We start from the raw sequence: 18935 nt of genomic DNA, 5'->3' as shown, positions 1-18935 counted from the left end.
CATTTTGACCAGACTTGAGTTGCTTCCTGAAATCATTTCGGGGCTAAATTGTGTGAGTGTGAAGTTGCCAGCATGAGGGGATTTGCCAGGCGGCTGCTGGCGCAGAGTGTTATGTCTCCGCGAATCACTTTCATTGGTATATTTAAAAGTTCATGTTGGATGTTGAAAATGACGTCAAACTGAAATATTCGTTGCTCTGCTTGTTACAATATAAAATATACATATATATATATATATATGTATATATATATGTATATATATATATATATATAATATATATGTATATTTCAACTTTCATTTCCATCTCCGATCTTGCATGACTTTTGATTTCAGGTTTAAATATCTTCAAAATAGTTAACGTACATAAGGATGTAGAGACCTTTCCAGGGTGTCCCTTGTCTTTTTGTCCAGCCTTCCCCGTACCAAAAGTACGAGGATATGGAGGCAGGACATGCTAGTAACACAATATCTAAGGGTTAATGCAGACTAATAAGATTATTATGATGCCCATAGCGGGGTCACAAGGGGGGTTGAGTCTGTCCCAGCTCCTGGGGGTGAGAGGCAGGGGACACCCTGAACAGCTCACCAGCCTATCATAGGACATCAGTCACACCTATAGAAAATACAAAGTTCTCAATTAACCTTTGTATGTTCTTGGGCTATGGGAGGAAACATAAGTACCCAGAGTAAACTCACACACGCACAGAAGGAACATAGAAACTCCACACAGGCTTCAGGTCGCCTCAAGCTTGAATCCAACCTTCTGACATTCTTCCGTCGGAGTGGACAACAGCGTATTCGTCTGATACAAGCACAAAGTTTAACCAACACTCAGCATTTTCTCAGCAATCTGTTATTCCAATGAATGATCACTGTGCCACCGGCGGCAGAGTTGGGATTCAAAAAAGATGGAAAATGTGATGGATCGGTTTCAGAGGAGCAGCCAAAGTCTTTGGCAGGCGTCCTCCTCCCCGTCACCCAGCAGACATGGAGCCTATTGGAAGCCATAAAGACGAGAAAACCCATAAATGACACATTATTGAATTACCCAAACGTTAGCCGTCCAAGTCCAACACCAGCAGAGATAAAACGTGCCATCGTCCTCGCCTTATTTATCTTTAGCGGAACATTAAAGTCCCGACAATACAGTTCAAGCACCGAGGGGAGAAGAAATGGATGAAGAAAGAAAGACACAACTGGAGCCGTGATTGTGTCGCGTGATAACAGACCCGGCGATCGATTCTTTAACGCACCGTTAAAATAAAGCCATTAACTTTCAGCCCGGCAATAGTAATACTCTTGATTCAGAATGTGTGTATTTGTTTGTGTGAGGATTGTGTAGTTGCTCATGTAAATCAACCGTCTCTGAATCAGTCGAATAAGACAAAGTTTTAACGGAGGTTTATACATCATCCATGCAAAAATATAAAGAAAGGGGAGAAGTGCATTTTTTATTTATGTTTAGTCCATTTGGTTTGTATGTGTGTGTGTGTGTGTGTGTGTTTCTGCCCGGGGAATTGTTAGTGCTTATCTTTAAATTGCTTCTCTAAAGTTTAGTTTATAAAACTGAATAAAAACAAATGTTAAGTTGATTCAAATAAAGTCAACGTTAAGAAAAGGTTCAGATACTGATTGACAGGGTTAGACAAGACTATCCCTGGACTCACACCAAAAGAGACTTAATGTCCAGAAAGTGACAAGACTGAAATCATCATCACTTCATATTTTTCTTGTCATATTATATTTTTGTCGGTTGACCTTTGACTTTGATATATGAGTCTGTTAATGTTAGCATATTTACATTAGAGTTCGAACCAATGGGTTGCTTTCTTTGTCTTAAGCTCCGCCCATTCATTTGAAGCACTTAAGGATTTCATTGGATCAGCCAGCTGTCGATTAAAACAGCTGATCTGGTGTTTGGAGACACTGTACTTTTGTCACTTATTTCCTGCTGCAACCATCCCATCAACATTGGCGCCACAATCAAATAAAAATAAATAGAATTTACTTCTATTTTAACAGCACAGAGCTTGTGGAAAATGTGTAAGTGCTCTGGTGGAACAGAAACAAGACGAGCCAGCAGCCACTTTAGTGTAAGTACAGGCTACACACTTTACTTAATGAAAGTATTCTTGTAAAATTTAGAAGGATACAGACATCAACATACAAACAATTATTGAATCAATAGTTTGCATCATTACCCCCTCACACACACACACACACACACACACACACACACACACACACACACACCCACCCCCACACACACACACACACACACACACACACACACACACACACACACACACACACACACACACACACACACACACACACACACATGCTCAGGCAGCATCTGTAGAATCAAATACTTGAGTTAAAAAATATAAAGAATGTCAGAAAAGCTTCATCAACAAGAGCAACAATAAAATCCACCGAATAATGGAGCCACTGAAGGATCCTGAGACTACAATTGTTAGTTTATTTTTGTATAATTCCAAAAGAGATACAGTGGTATGAAAAAGTTTGGGCGCCCCTGTACATTTTCATGATTTTCCTTTATAAATCATTGGTTGTTTGGATAAAAAAATCCAGTTAAATATATCTTATAGGTGACAAACACAGTGATATTTGAGAAGTGAAATAAAGTTTATATGATTTACAGAAAGTGTGCAAGAATTATTTAAACAAAATTAGGCATTCAACAATTTGATATTCTGCTAACTTTAGACCCTTCCCTTTCAGCATTTTTAGTTGATGGCACCTGAGAAATGATAGCTAGGATTTATTCTTTTTTTTTTGTCACGAGAAACTACTCTACGTTCACAATGCAAGATATTCTTATTAAAATACATACTTTAAAAAGCCAATACAACATTGACAAACACAGCAGCCCTAGTCTTTAAGAAAGGAAAATATGTAGTATTATACTCATATGAAATTGAAGAAATATAACTTTTAACGATAAAAGTCGTTTCTTGTTGTCTCTTTTAAACTTTTTAAAATCAATACAACAGACAATATGAATCAAAAATGCTTTCTGTGCGACCTGGTCTGGTCGTTGGGACGATCACCCAAGTTAGTCGTGTACTTCGAGTCAACTTTCTTCGGCCACAGAAAGACAGAATAAAGTGAGTCACGCAAGGTTAGAAGGTGATGCAGCATCTTTCGGAAAATAACCTTCCTTCAGCCGCGACTTATTTTAGGGAGCGGTTGAGAAAACATTCATGATTAAGACGCCAACGCCGCGTCCGTGACCCGGACGATCCGGCATTCATCCTCGTCCCGACCACTCAGACTTGTGATCCAGCTGCAGCAGCAATATTTGTGCTCGACTCATGGATGATGCATCACATTTGTCAATGCTGTGTTTTTGTCTACGTAAGCGCTTTTTAATGGGGTTTGTCGAGCAAAAGTGAAGAACGATGACTCCTCACAACTTGCCAAACTTGTAATTTGAAGTCGTGACCTCGTTGAGGATGTGCACTAATGGATTTTACGGCGGTAAATTAAAAATAAAAACACGTACAATTCAATTTAAATATAAAGTAAATCGATTACTGGTTCAGACCACGGCAACTAAACCGGCTTAATTTGAGTAACACGTTTATTTAGAACTGTACAGTTGTCAGTATCAAGTAGATCTTCTTTCAAAACCATAATTTGGCTGAATTTATCTCCTCCATGTTTGAAGCTGCCAGTTCCAACCAAGTTATCCCGAGTCACTCGCTTGAAAAACCTCAAATGTGGCGCTTCCAGTTTTTATTAGACGATAAACCATCTGCGTCTCAAGGAGACGCACTCCTTACTGAGAGACTGTTTGGCCACTCTGTCCATCATCTCGCTCCGTCTTTTGGGTGAGAAACGACCATAAATTACCAGAATATTTCCCATTGGCCTCGTCAAGATGGTGGAATTAACAGATCCTTAACTGCAGCGTTGGCCACCACCTCAGGATCAGCCCCTCATATTGAAAACACCCAGAGGGGATTGTTAGATGAGTAAACTGCTTAAAAGTTGACTTTTTAAAAAGTGCTTCTTAGATTTCTGGAAGGCTTTATGTCAATAGGTTGAGACTATTGCATTTCCGGTGTAAAGTACAATTTCGGACGGCGTTTTCATTTCAGTCAGCGTTGTCATTTCCAATGTAATGATGTCTCATGCCGTAAACGCAAACGTCTATAAGCTTTTTTATTTGTGAACGAAACTTCAACCTAGCTAATAAATGACACTTTGTACCAACATTAAAAGGTTATATTATCAAAAAGACGCGGGTGTCTTTCACCCCAACGGAATGTGTCGGTGCTACAAGTGACGACGATGCTGATTGGCTGAACCACGTCCCATTCCACTTATAAAACTTACGAGCAATTAATACATAACAACAGTTTTCGTTTTATAATTAGAACATATACATTTTTGGTAATGTCTGTTAGTAATTTGAATGTTTGTATTGCATTGTACGGTTAAAAGTTTGTTATTGTTATTGATTTTTACTTGTAAGGAGAAAGTAAAACAGTTTACATGTCTGTCTTTATTCTTTCTGATAAACAGAGCTGTTAGTTTGCTGTTATATCTGCTTTGCTTTGAGTCTTTTCGTAAACAATATGTGGCGGCGGGGCTAACGATATGATCACAAACATGCAATTGCACTGTTTTAACAGTTGAGGGAGCCAGGGAACAATCTGTTTGATTTTCAATGGAGATGCTTTAAAGGGCAACTAATGTGAAAACCCAACTATCCTGACATATATAAATATATATACTATACTATACTATACTATACTATACCATTATATACTTGTAAATGTTGAAGTCGTTCTCTTCAAAATGTAGTAGTTCATTCATCATGACGTTGCTCCGTTTTGAAGTTATTACTAAATAAAGTTCTCTCCGACTGAAATCCCACCAACACTTTAGGTGTTTTTGTGTACATTAAGCAGCAAACCTTATTTTTATTATTAGTTTTTAATGTACAAAACGAGAGTTTCAGGGGTGAGTTTGAAATTAACGTGAGTCTTTGAATGCAAGTCATTTTTTTGTGACCAATCAGAGCAGAGTGGGCGTGGTTGCTTGGACGAGATTTCTTCTCAGCCAAAACAGAGCTTTTCAAGTGGGCGGGGCTTAAGCGTATTTTCTAATATAAATATCTTTATTAAATGAGTGTTTTGTGAAAAAAGAAACATACTGATGAGTACAATAGAGTATAATAGAGGTCCTAGAACAATTTAAGAGACACTTAAATCAACACATTAGGTGCCCTTTAATCTTAAAGTGTGCAATTATGCAATAGAAACAAGACAAGGCACATCAGAACATACAATAAATAAATAAAAAAATAATTTTTAATTTAACATTAATTTAACAATGATGAGATATTCATGTATCGAAGCTGATGACATCACAAGTCACTGTCGGGTCAGCAGGTGTGCGATTGTAGACAGAAAATCATGGTCTGGAGGTGAATTTCTTCAGCAAACACCATTATAATGTGAAACCTGAGCAGTTGAATGTCCCGAGTTCACACATGTTGCTGCACATCCACCGTCGCTCTCGAGCCTCCAGGTCTGACGGTCGGTGAGATTTTTTGATGTGGTCTGAGAACACGTCTGGTCCCACAGACTGGAGAAAAACTCTTCATCTTCACTTCTTAATGTAAGCCGGTTTAATCTGAATGAAAGAGCTGCTGAAACTTATTCATCGTCCCCGAAGGACCCGGAGCCGACTGTGCTTGCTCCAGAATCCTGGGATTTGAAAAAGACGGTGGAGGATTTCTTTTTTTTAAATAGAAGAAGTTCAAGAGGAGAACGGTTGAGCACAGTTACTTTAAAGTATGAGACTTTGGTTTCTTTTGGTCCGATATTCATTTATGTATTTTCAGAGATCCTGGACAAGGTTCAGTCCAGTTGAATTTCAGTTCATGCTTCTTCACTCTGGATTGCTTCTGTAAATACATTTATAAAACCTTTAAGATCTGACAGTCACGGTTCCACTGTACATCTCACTCTGCTGAATCTCTTGAATCCCTTTACAGACGTTTCTACCAACAGTCGGAGTTTATCTTTAAGGCAGACTTCCCGCACCTCAGCGAGTTTCCAACTGTGTTTTTTTGTAAGTCCTGTTATTCCTTGTCTCTTCACAGACGCTTCAAATGGGCATCAAACACTTCTCAGGCCTGTTCGTGATGCTGTGTGTGGGCGTGGCCTTGTCTCTGCTGACCACCCTGGCGGAACACATCGTGTACAAGCTGGTGATCCCGAGGGTCAAGGAGCCTCGCTTCAAGTACTGGCTCCACACCAGCCAGGTACTCCTCGAGACAAACACACACACGGGGTCACGTGGACGAAGTATCAACAACACTGCTTCTCTTGCAGAGACTGCACAGAGCCCTCAACTCCGTCTTCTGTGAGGACAAAGTCCAGACGGTGACCAAGCCGGAGAAGAGGTAAAGTCCTTGGACTCTAAAACAGTTCAAAACAGGAGTCCGTTCCGTCGCTCCATAACCGGTTCTTATGCTTCGCTTTGTGGAGAAAGATGGTCATTTGAGAGTGTGTCACGGGTTGTTTATTCGCCGCTCGAAGTCAAACAAAATACAAGCTTTACAATCGCGACTGTACACACTTCCTCTCGGCGACTGTACAGGTTAATAGTCCCGGAGAAAAGGTCTCGAGCTGTAGAAACATCACGATATTTAAGGCAAATTTCCGGGCCAGGAGGTCGTCTCTTTCCGGCAAATGGTTCTTTCAAGTTGCCCGTTTAAATAACCGATGTCGTATCTCTACAGTGTATCAGTCTGAAGTGAAATGTTGATTGTGAATCTGTATTCAAACGTTTCAGTTCTTAGATTAAGCGAGTAATTTATAAATTATAATTATATATATATTATCTTTAGCATTAATTTAAGTATGCCATATACGTATGGTGAATAATAATTTTAATCCAACAGCTAGCTAGAGTTGAAAGCCGCCGCGAGGCCTCCACGTGATGGCGTCCGCCACGTATCTTAAACGACCGCCATAAATAGGAGCCAATCAGTTAAGTGTTGCTGGTGGGCGCGAGGCAGTTCACTCGCTGTAGATGACGATCCATGATTCTTCTGAATGCACCAGACTGCTGCTCCAGTTTAACTGTCGACATTAACCATCGTCTTCACCTGCAACCGTAACTCACCGTCTGTTGACTAAACACTCCGAAGTCCAGATTAACAATATCGTAACCGTTTTTGTGTTGGTCATAAACTACGATGACGATAAGCTACGGTACGTGCCAAAAATACTGATTTACTCCGAGTACTACGTTTTACTCGCACACAAGTACATCTACAGAGGCACGTTGAAACTGAAGCACTAGAGGATAGCATATAAAACACAGAATTAACGAAAGTAAAAGTATATGTCATTATTATCAAAGTCTCTTTATTGCTTATAGTTCAACCTCATGTGCAAAACAACATCAAAAAATCTGTCAGTATCTCGATACACCTGGAATGTAACACAACTAATATTTTGATTTAAGTGTATCTAAAATAGATGTTGGACTCTATTGTACACATCAGTGTCTGTTTATACAAAACTCTCTTTTTATTTAATTATTTACATTAGAAAATGAGTTTAAGCCCCGCCCACTGAAAACACCATTCTTCTGTGATTGGTCAATCATCAATCTTCTTCACCACGCATCATCAATCCTGCAAGTCTCCACCGCCAAGGGACTCGTTGTATAAACAAAGCGGGGTGTGATTACAGCTGGCTGGAGGAGAAGTGAGGCCTTTATTATGCCATTATAGAATCTCGTAACCTCTCATTCGCCAAGATTTCAGACGGGGAAGAACTTTATAAAGTAATACGTTCAAAACATGGTCATGATAAGAGACTTACTGTATCTTGGAGAGGAAGACTTCAACATTTGAAACATGCGAGGCAGGTTTTTATATGAGTAAACTTATCAAACACTTAGTCCAACATACAAGTCACTGGTTAGTGTCTGGTTACTGAGAACATTCTTATCAAAGCACTTACAAGTTTAAAATCAAGCGTTTTCATATTATTTTGAAGAACATCTACTCCTCCTTTGAATTAAAACCGTTGACAGTTGTTTCTAAATACTCAGCGACGGTGTCTGAATTCATCAGGAGCAGCAGTTTTTTAATTCAGTTATAAACCAAAGTTAGTAGTTTGATGGAATCTGGTTATCAGTGAATGATCATCTCATGCTGAAGTGGGCGGGAATGAAAACCATTTAAAACTCAAATTTTCTTTGTCCTGCCAAAATGTTGCCGAGCTGCACTCTGTCCCGACGAGCGCAAAACGGTCCATTAAGTCATTTGGACAACTCTAAACTGGACCACATTGTCATTAATATGTTTTCAGGGTTAGCTGTGATTACTCATATTGGCTGATCTTGTTCATTTCCGTGATTTATCGCCTCCGTTTTCGGCTCCTTATGTGGGAACGGATGGTTTTTTGAGTGGATTTGTTAGATGAGGTTCAGTTTTTTTCGAAGCCTCTCCTTGTTACCGCTGTAGAATCAAGGCCTTTTTTTTTCCATCGTGTGGAGGAGGCACAACACGGTGAACACAGATGTAATGACTCCGGAGCGAAGGTCGTGTGAGGCCAGAGTGCGGTAATGTAGATAGATCATCACGACTGCATAATTATCATCCTTCATCGCGGCGCTTCTGGCAGCCCATTTAAGCAAAGGTGGCGAGTCCATTTGAAGAAAGTATGTCTCGAGCTTGAACTTTTGTACAGAATCGAAGGAATGAGAATCTTTCTCACGAGGACGTATTGAACGCTGACCCCATTAACCCCTTTCTCACCTCAAATGTATCTTCTGTACTGTTGCACGTGACGGTTTTTAGAATCATTGTTTGTGCCTTCATTCAAGTTGTTACTATATTAAGATACTTCACAAAAACACGGTCGGAACGAGTGACACATCGCGTGACCACTGAGAAAATACACTATACATCGACAGTATTGCAAGATGATTTTTCTCATAATGTACTTTCAAAAGCGCACTTTAACGAACATGTTGCTATTTACTCAAAAACTGACTTCTAGTCGTTTGAGATTCTAAAACATTGGTTACCTACCCCTTCATCTTCCTCGGGGTCAGGTGGTACAACCTCTGCCCTGTGGACCCGAGATGTTTCAGCCTGCAACTCATTTCTGGTCGCTTGTACCCGCCCGCGATATTGTACTTTGCGACACTACCCAGCTCTCCTGATCATAGGTGAGGGTTGAGACTTAGTAAAACCAGTATACGGAGAGTTTTGCCTTTTTGTTTCGCTATTTTATATAACCACCACTGGCCCTTCCAATCTGCCAGCGGAACTCACGCCTAATTCTTCCCTTACTCATGAAAAAAGTCCCCAAGATACTTCAAGGGAAAGGCCCTTCAACTTTTTTCAACCCACTTTATCCTCTGTGATGAAGCCAACAGACCATATCTTCAGTCAAAACCACAAACCAATTCCAAAACCCCTCCAAACCCCCCCCTCCACACACACACGGCTGTTAATTAATTACAGAACCGATGATGCTCACAAAAGCTTATTTGGATTTGATTTAGCCAACCATCCATGCAAAGGTGAAGACGTTAAAATAAACCTCCTGAAGCTCTTCTGAGGGAATACCGACATATTCCCAGATCAACCGAGTGACTCGATCATCACGTCATAGGGTGTGTCGCCTTCTAGTTGCTACACAATGTATTTAGACACAATGTATCTTGAGTAAAACTCATATGTGGTCAAAAATATTTTCTATACATCACAAAGAAGAAAGAAGGATTTTGTGCTTACACTTTTTAAAAATAGATTAAAAAAAAGTAGATGTTGAAGAACATATGGTTTATAGAGTTGTTGCCATCAAGAACACATCTCTGTCACATCAGTTTATCTAGACACTGATGGAGTTAAAAGCTCGGCCATCCTGAAGAGACTCAGAGTATAGCGGCTTCTCTGTGTCAAGAGAAGTCATTTGTCGTGGAAATCTGACTAGGATGTCTCCTGGACGCCTCACCGGTGAGGTGTTCAGAGGCCTGTCCCACTGGTAGGAGGCCACAAGGGAGACTCAAGCAGAAGTTGTTTCAGGAGCTTAAAGAAAAAGCAGCTGGAGTTTTTGTGTCGCAGAGAAAGTGGACGCACCAAAAACAAGAGCTCACCAGAGAGAAACTCTAAATCAGAACAGTTGTGGCTACTTCAATTGACCATAAACTTCTTAACCGATTTGACAAGGATGCAGAAGTAGCTAAAGGCGTCTGACATATTCCTGTCCGAGAGAATTAAGAAGCGAGTCAGTAATCCCCCCACAACCATCCCTACAACATTGTGTTCATGGAGCTGCAGAACTGTTTCCACACAAGGTCCTATTTTTACGTGTAAACACTCGTGGTGGTGCAGATGTAGAGATACACGGTGTGACGTGGTGAGGTCACTTTGTGCTCTGGTTTGAATTTTAATGATTCCACAAAGAAGGAAGCTGGTTTGTCTTCAGGCTCAGACAGAGAAGAGAGATGTAAGGGATGTTCGTTGTTGTGATAAAATCCTTGCCCCTAAATGACCATCAACACTGGTTATCTACATACAGTCGTCATGTACATCAAGAATGTTGCCATGTTAGTCTCAATTTTTTACTGTCGGAGGTGGACAATTTTAGCAAAAGGCTTCTCGGGTCCAAACGTCCAAATAATAACTTTTAAAGCTGAAAAACCGCTTCCCGAGGGAACCCTTAGCAACAGCCTGTAGAGATAGAAGATTCATAGAACCAGGGTTACAACTAAGACTGGGGTGTTACGTGCAAACAAATGAAAATAACAAAAACTCTTCAGTCTTAAACTGTATCTGAAAATTATTATTGTCATAATATAATATTAAAATCAATCTTAAAGTCCTGTGACTTTGTTCTCTCTTGGTCATATTCTTGGTTAGAAAAAGTAATGTCCATGTGTCACAGTTTATAACTCTATAAACTGACATTTAGTCTTTAGTTTAAATATAATTTTTATACGTTCATACATCCTGTTAATAACTGTTTCAGTTGTTGATGTTTATGTTGCATCATAATACTACTGAGTACAAGCATTATTTGAACGTCTGTTATTTAGAATCAGCTGTTAAAGGTCTGTCTGAAATCTCAGCGAACGAGAGGTTACAAGAGCACAGTCAATTATGATGTAATTATGACCATCAAGTTTAATAATTTGTCCCAGAAGGCTTGTTGTCAGAAGCAAATGTTGGCGCAGCGAAATTCTTAGTCAAGGAGGTTCTGAGTGAGCTTTACTTGTGTCATGCTCTAATTATCGATATTGTATTAAAGAAATCGTTTCTAAATCAATTAAATCATTTTTTTTTACCCAGCCCCATCAACGACATGTTCCTACAGACACACCTGAGATTTCCACAGATTCATGATAAAAGTGGAGGCTGGCAGCTGAGAAATCTACCTGAAATGAAACAACATAATCATTTCTAAACATCCTCGTTACATCGACAACCTCCACAAAAACTCCAACAAGTGGCATCTAAAGAGGCGGTCGGGTGGAACTGACAACGGTCTGGAAAAAAAGGCATTTCCTCGGGTGTGATGATGCTTCACAGCTGCGTAGTTCTGATGAGAAAATAACAGTCGGGGAGGCTTCACCGTGTCATACTTCCTGATGCTTATAACATCCTCATGCTCCACTCAGACGGTTCGCTCTCTCGAATGAATTCAAAGCCTTTTTTTATCGTCATATTTGAAGTGTTTACGAACCCTTAGTGGCGTTCATAGACAAAGCGACTTTAAATCACCTCGTTGATGTGATGAATTTGTCAACATATTTTTACTTTCCTCTCATTTCACCATCATCATCATCCTTAAGTCGACCCAGAAATGGTGACATGTTTTCATCTCTCACTTATGTCCAGATGTCTGGATTCAGGTCGAAGGTCCAACACTTAGTTCTTCCCGAGATTCATACCGAAAAACTCCTTAAAATCTTGTTTCTTTGGGAAAAACGGTTGAGTTTTCATGGTATGGAAATGGCTGGCTGCGATTAGATGTTGCTCAAGTGCTCTTCAGAAGCGTCGTGCGCTGCATCTGGCGCTGAAGGACGTCACACTGCTGCAGATGTCAGGTTGTGTCGGAGGAAGCAACACCTGCAGTGACAGATGGGCTGAGAAACACTCGCAGCAGTGCAACCGTCCAGAAGGTTTGTCACGGAGACGACCACGAGTTCGTGGAGCAGAGCAGCAGGAAAACAAGAAAAGGAATAAAAAAACAGCATCGGAGACATTTAAATTCAGTATATCTGGGTTAGTTTAATCTTGGGAACTCGTGAAGAAAGTGGGACGTACGAGGATGAAAAGTCATTGCAGGAGTCACCTCTACTGTCTCCAGATCTCACCAGTTTAGTACAGATGGACGAAAGAGCCTTAAGTTACTCTAAGCGCCCACACAGGCTCTCGGGCAGATCCACTGCTACACTCTCAGACAACCGACCCTGTCATTGTCGCCGCTCGAGCTGAGCATCAACAGTCGAAGAGTCGCTACGGATTAGTTGTCATTATTTTGGAAAGACTTGCCGTCGTTGACAGATACTAATGAGACGTCGGGTTCAAGCAGAGACCAGCAGTCGACCAACTGCAATGTGATGTCATGAACTCAAAAGACACGCTTTTCACTCCCCAAGATACTCACTTTACCACATAACAAGTATCTCGGGGTTTTGTTCACAAGTGAGGGAAGAATAGAGCGTGAGGTCAAAATGGGGGGATTTTGGTGGTGTCTGCCTTTATGCAGATGATACACTGATCTATGGTGGTAAGAAGAGAGTTAAGCCAAAAGGAAAAACCATGTGATCTACGTTCCTACTCTTACTTATGGTCACCAGTGGTGGATCGTGTCCCAAAATACAACATTGCAGGGACAAGTGGGAGAAACAAGTTTGGACCTTGAAGATAAGTTTATAAACCTCAGCATCCGGGAGAGGCTGGAAATAGAGCCGCTGCTCCTGCATGCTGAGGGGAGTCAGTTGAGTCAGCGGGGGGATACTGGACAATAGTCAGTGAACTAAACACAATACATTGATGACAATTTCCAAAGCCTTTCTAAAAAAAAAAAACTGTAACGCCATTTTTTAAAAAGATAATATTAGTCATTTTAAAGTTTAAAGGATCCCATGGAGCAGGGGTGGGCAATTATAACTCTTCAAGGGCCACTTTAAATTCTGTGAATGTTGTTAGGGGCCGTCAAGCAAAAAGAAAAACGAAAAAATCCCTCAAAAAAGGGCATTTGTCATTAGGCTGTGACATTAATTAAGGTAAATAAGAGGCAATTTTATTCTTGTATATATGATTATTTTTTCAAAACATTTTTTCAACTAACTTAAAAAGAATGGTTTGAGGGATCAATATATACTCGAAGAATTACACACAAGAAAGGAGGGAAAAAAGTGTGAAAATGTATATGAATAATAAATACAAAATACACTTGTAAATGCATTAAAACCATTTATACATGATCACTTTGACAATAGGGCCGCATAAACACAGTCAAAGGGGCCGCACTTTGCCCTGGTCTGCCATGTAGTGACCTTCACCTCTCCTTGTAAATAGCAGGAACTAAATCGACAACAAGCAGAAGCTGACATCCCTGACGGATTTGTCGTTCGACATTTGTAGATCCTCCTGCCTCGCAACCAAAACTGTTGATTTGTTGTTTTTTTTCCCTCCGACCTTGGAGCAGGAAGTCCAGCCAGTGGCTGCAGGCGGAGAACCGAGCGAGAATTATTCACCGTATTTTTAAATGTGCTCATGAATCAAAATCGAAGGCGTTCGGACAGATGCTGGCAGGAGACGATCAACAAGAAGTGAGAGCATCAACAGAGATCATTATAAATCATCCCGGGGGCACAAAAGACATTAAGTTGAATCTCTTTCATTTAAATCTACATATGTGGTTTGGGAAAAAATCCGATCCGTCTCAGCAGGAGTTCGTAAATGTGATCGTTGTAAGTCAGCGACTGAAGAAACACCAACATCAACATACTGAGAGCGTCTTAAAGGTGCATGTAAGAATATGATGGACAATAAAATACAATTCATCAAAATGCAGAAGCCAAAAGTTTTTTTTTCCCTAACCATTGTGTTATATCAGGGGTCAAGGTGACCCGAAGGCTTGAAAACAAATGTGTTTGTGGTATCCCTTGTGTCGTCTCTAGGTCAAGGTGATCAACCTCCACCACTGCATATTTATCTATGGAAGCCAGGGAGGATGAAGCAGGATTATTAAATCTACATTAACAATATTTGTCCAAATCATAAACAGGTTGACTATTTTGCATCATAAAAATTAAATATAGTTTTATAAATATTCACTCTGGTACATAAAATCATGTGTTTGAAAATCTTCTTCAACGATTGCTATTATAACTAAGATGATTATTTTTTTAAACTCCCCATTTTGGTTCATTAGAGAATATAATTGTCATTTTTTAAACATATTAGAAAAATTCACGGTGGAAAATTTGGCCATTTTTAAGATTCAAATCTCAAATTCCATTTTGATTTAATAATATAAGTGTCGATTAGTGAAGGAAACCCATTGATTAAAGTAGTTTTAGACAAGTTTATAACCAGCCCACATTTTGAGTTGATCCAACCGTTAATCTACATTTTTTAAACTCTTCCTTCTAACCTACGACACATTCTGGTCTTTGTGTTCTCAGGTGCAACGAGGGCAACAACCAATCTGCCTCCTGGATGCCGTCGGACTCTCACTGCAACAGACACCGGGTTCTTCCTCACGAGCTGCAGAACGACCTGGAACTCATGGCCGCGATGGAAGTTTCTTCTCTCCAGGCCTCGTCTCCACTCCCTCTCTCCAACTCGCTGCCCCTCCTGGAGAAGCACCGGCCCATCATGAGCACGTCCAACGGTCGCTCCGAACTGCTGGGCAGGAGTTTGTGCCAGAGTCTGGGCGGCCCCGGACAGGGGGCGGGACCGGGTCAGTGCCGGGGTCTGGGCGTCGGGGACTGCGGGCCGGGACTGGCCGTGGGCCGGAACCCTCTCAGCCAGGAGCTGTCGGAGCTGGAGGGTCAGATCGTGGTGATCAAGCAGCAGCTCCAGACGGCCATGAGGAGGAAGCGGGAGTTGGAACAATACCAGGCGGAGAACCAGCAACCCAACCAGACTGCGGCCCAGTTCCCACAGTTTTCTCTGTCACAAAACCAGACAAACACGAACACCCTCCCCGAGTTCTGAACACCCACTCTTTTTTTTCTTTTGTAATATAACCAAAAACTGTTTTCCAAAAATCTTGTCGGTTCCGGACAAGGTTCCTGCCTTTGTAACGTCCTTTTATCTGGAGGTGAAATCCTTCTCGGCCTCAGGAGTTTCCCTGAAATCTGCTGTTAAACCCTTTTCTTAACGTCTCCGGAGGTGCTGGTGGACCTCGAACCTCCTCACTCTTGTTTGAAGACACGTGCACACGTCATCTCCACACCTCCTTTTTTAAGAGTCCACATCCCTCCTGCAACACCCCCCCTCCCTCTCCCGAAGCCTCCATAAGTCCATCTCCTCTTAAGCCTCCACTGTAAAGATCCAGGTTTCCTCTCACGATGCGACGCTTGATCAGAGATACGATGACGCGTCAGCGATTTAGACCATTAGGCTTAAACACCAGAGTTAAGACTCGCTCATGTACAGATGAACTGGGGATGAACCCGAACCCGAACCCACCCCCCCACCACCCCCTGATTTCCTCGCCACCTCCTGCTGAGGAAATCAATTAAGAACAAAATACAATTCAATAAATTAATATCCCTTATTTGACCACCTGAGCATGAAGTCTTTCACCAGGTCGATGATGGACGGACATTTTCGGAGAGAAGCCAAACGGTTAAATCCAACAAAATTCGGAGTCAATTGAAGCTAAAATGAATACCTGACTGTACCTGAAATATTTGAACCTGTGAAAACTGTATGACGAAGAAAAGTAAGAAAAGAAAAGGATATTCTGTAGGTGAGGAGAGGAAGAAGCAGAATGAAGAGTCATGAAGATGTCGTCCTTCAGAATAAAAGCTGCACACGAGCCGACAGACGAAAGACACTCGTATTTAATTCTTAGTTAATTTTCTCGTTCCTGTCAACTTTCTCGTCACGGATTTGAGTCACTTGATCCGGTGTCACTCAGCACCACACGTTGTTGACACGTGACTCACTCTTGGATATATTTCACCACAAAGTGACCCGTGTGACCCGTTTCTGAACCTGTCCAGCTATTAAAAGTTTTGCCTCTTTTCACACTCATGGACCCGTTTTCTTTCGCAGTGACGTAATAAACCTGTTTTTTGTCGTTTATCAGGATTGTTTGTGTGATACGTTGTGGAATTTCCAACAGTTTATAACAACAAACTATGGAGTTGAATGATGAAATATGAAGAAAAAAAAGGAAATAGAAATGAAAGTTCCTCTACGCAGATAAATATATATCTTTATCAAATGGAATACAAGAGTATAAATAATGGCGTAAAGAGTACATATTAGTAAAAGAAAAGGTAAAACATGGGTAGAATAGCAAATAATTAATAATAATTAACATGTTTTCTCTTGCCCATGAATTTTCCTGACTCTCGCAATAGAGGTTAGTTGGTCCAAAAATCTTTCTAACTTATTTTAAATGTTTGTGACATGATGTATTAAAGTCACATCATGAGTTCAGTTCACACACACAAAAGATTCCAAAGGTCTAAATTGTTTTGCTCAACAACAAACCAGCAATTATCTTGTAAATCATGCTTAAAGGAAATACAGAGAAAAGCTGTCATAGAGCTCCAGAATCGTTTTAAAAACTCAATGACATGATCATCAAAATTAAAAACCCATTTTAAATTGTAAGACTGAAGACCAGGAAGAGGTAGAAAAAAATGTATCTAAAATGATTTACCAGTAAAAAGTGTTTGTAAACCAGCAGCTTGATCTCCAACAACCGAAGACGGTGAATGTTTGCCTGTTTTAAAAGCAGATGCAGTTGCCGTCGCTCACTCGCCCTCCAGGAAATCATAATAAGGTTCATTTCTCTCAACAGCAGAAGTCAACTTCGTGAGACAGAACCTCCAGGGCTGAAGGATCGAGTCAAGATTGATGATCACTCCAGAGCTGTATATCACCCACAATGCATTGCACTGGTGCTTCAACAACGTGTGTGTGATCCATGATTGTCTGAGCCCTTTGTGAACGACGGTGTGTTCATTCATCTCTTCCGATCCTCCTCACACACTCTGACCTCCGTGTGACCTTTGAGCAACAGCTGAGGGCGAGTGAACCTCAACCTGCCTTTGAAACGCAGACGTTGTCTTTAAAGTTAATGTTAACATGAGGTCCTGAGGTTCAGATCCAAGTTTTACATGGTCGACAATATGTTTGAAAACTACATTCAATAAAGTTTTAATATACATGTTGATATGGGCTTCAGATGCAACTTTGAGCTCTTGGAACAGTCAGTTTGGGGTTGAAGAGAAGAATAACAACTTGTTTTGTGATTATATACCAGTTAATGGTATCAAATATCTTTCTATAGACAATCATTAATGTAAAATATAGGAATAAGTGTTGAAATATATGGATTTAATGAGTGAAAAGTGTCAGAATTACCGACACAGCATGTGGAGAAGTTATTGCAGCAATAAAGAACAAAAAAAAAACCTCAGTAATATCTGACTTTACGTTATGTAGTATATCTTTAACTTCTGAATTATGAAACGTAACTAACCTCCTAGTGTAGTTTAAACAGCCTTCAATTTAAAAAAAAAAAAAAAATCACACCACAAAGAAAATATATAAAGAAAACTGAGACTTAATCGATTGTATCAAGTGTCCTGATGATCATTTATCACAAAACTAAACATTTTAAACATTGTTTAGTTTAAAGTCCAGTTGTACAACTGCCGACATCAATCATACACCAAAAGATAGTCACAAACCAAAACTTTGTGACTCATCATCTACAGGCTAATGCACAGCCGTGACATGGAACAGTCTAGTATACATGGAGTGAAGAGAGACCAAGCACTGCATGATGGCTGTGAGTACTGAGATCTGCACTAGTGGAAAAAGAAAATCACAAATGCTGAAGGATTAGGCTGAATTTTCTTTTTAAGAATATAGAGTCTCTTCCTGAAATATCTAAAGGAAAATGATTTAAACATTTACTAGACTAATAAACTCAGGGACTCATTCATTCCTCGTGCTATTAGATTGTTTAGTTATGGGGCAGGAGTGGAGCTAATAGATGATTCTATCCTTTGTTAATCTTTGTATCCTTTTCTTGGTGTTATTTTTCTTTGATCTATGTTTTTTCATACTTGGATTTTTGTCATTTGTCTTTTTATTCTTTTCATTGCACTTTGTTCTTGTTTTATGAATCTATCGTCTGTGTTTCTGTGCTGGAAAAACAATTTCCCAGAGGAGACTTCCAGAGGGATCAATAAGTGGGAGAAGTTAATCCATCCATCCATCCATCCATCCATCCATCCATCTATATATCCATCTATCCATCTATCCATCCATCCATCTATCTTTCCATCTATCTATCCATCTATCCATCTATCCATCCATCCATCTATCCATCCATCTATCCAATTAAAAAAAAAAACATATATTCATTATAATCATCATAATACCGCAATGCAAAAAAGAACAAGCGCTAGGGGGAGTTTTGGGACGCAATCTTTCGGGTCAAACAAAGTTAAGGAATCACTGGATTGTGGCCATTAACGAATGCTAAATTACCGGAAAAAAGAAATGAAGCATCTTTTGCTGCAACAGTCATCAATCAAAGGTCAAAGGTCACATTCATCCTGGTGACCCTTCATCATGTGACTTTTGACCGTCATCTGTCAACATTTAACAAGTCAAAGTCAGGGAAATGTTTATTTATTAGGATTAAAGT

The 18935-nt window shown here is 40.3% G+C and overlaps 1 protein-coding gene across 1 annotated transcript in view; it reads left to right on the top strand.

Annotated features, from left to right (window-relative positions):
* Positions 1 to 16228, top strand: part of grin3a (glutamate receptor, ionotropic, N-methyl-D-aspartate 3A) — a 47999-nt gene extending 31771 nt beyond the window's left edge. Inside the window, exons 8-10 of the mRNA XM_087791132.1 lie at positions 6143 to 6304; positions 6375 to 6445; positions 14713 to 16228. Of these exons, the coding sequence (XP_087647258.1) occupies positions 6143 to 6304; positions 6375 to 6445; positions 14713 to 15247 (768 nt within the window). The 3' untranslated portion in view covers positions 15248 to 16228. The remainder of the gene's footprint in view (positions 1 to 6142; positions 6305 to 6374; positions 6446 to 14712) is intronic.
* Positions 16229 to 18935: the final 2707 nt, after the last annotated feature.

This window comes from Callionymus lyra, chromosome 5 (assembly GCF_982586985.1).
Source record: "Callionymus lyra chromosome 5, fCalLyr1.hap1.1, whole genome shotgun sequence".
NCBI classification, from domain to species: Eukaryota; Metazoa; Chordata; class Actinopteri; order Syngnathiformes; family Callionymidae; genus Callionymus; species Callionymus lyra.
The sequence above is the reverse complement of the archived record's forward strand: the minus strand, read 5'-3'. Positions and strand labels throughout refer to the sequence as shown.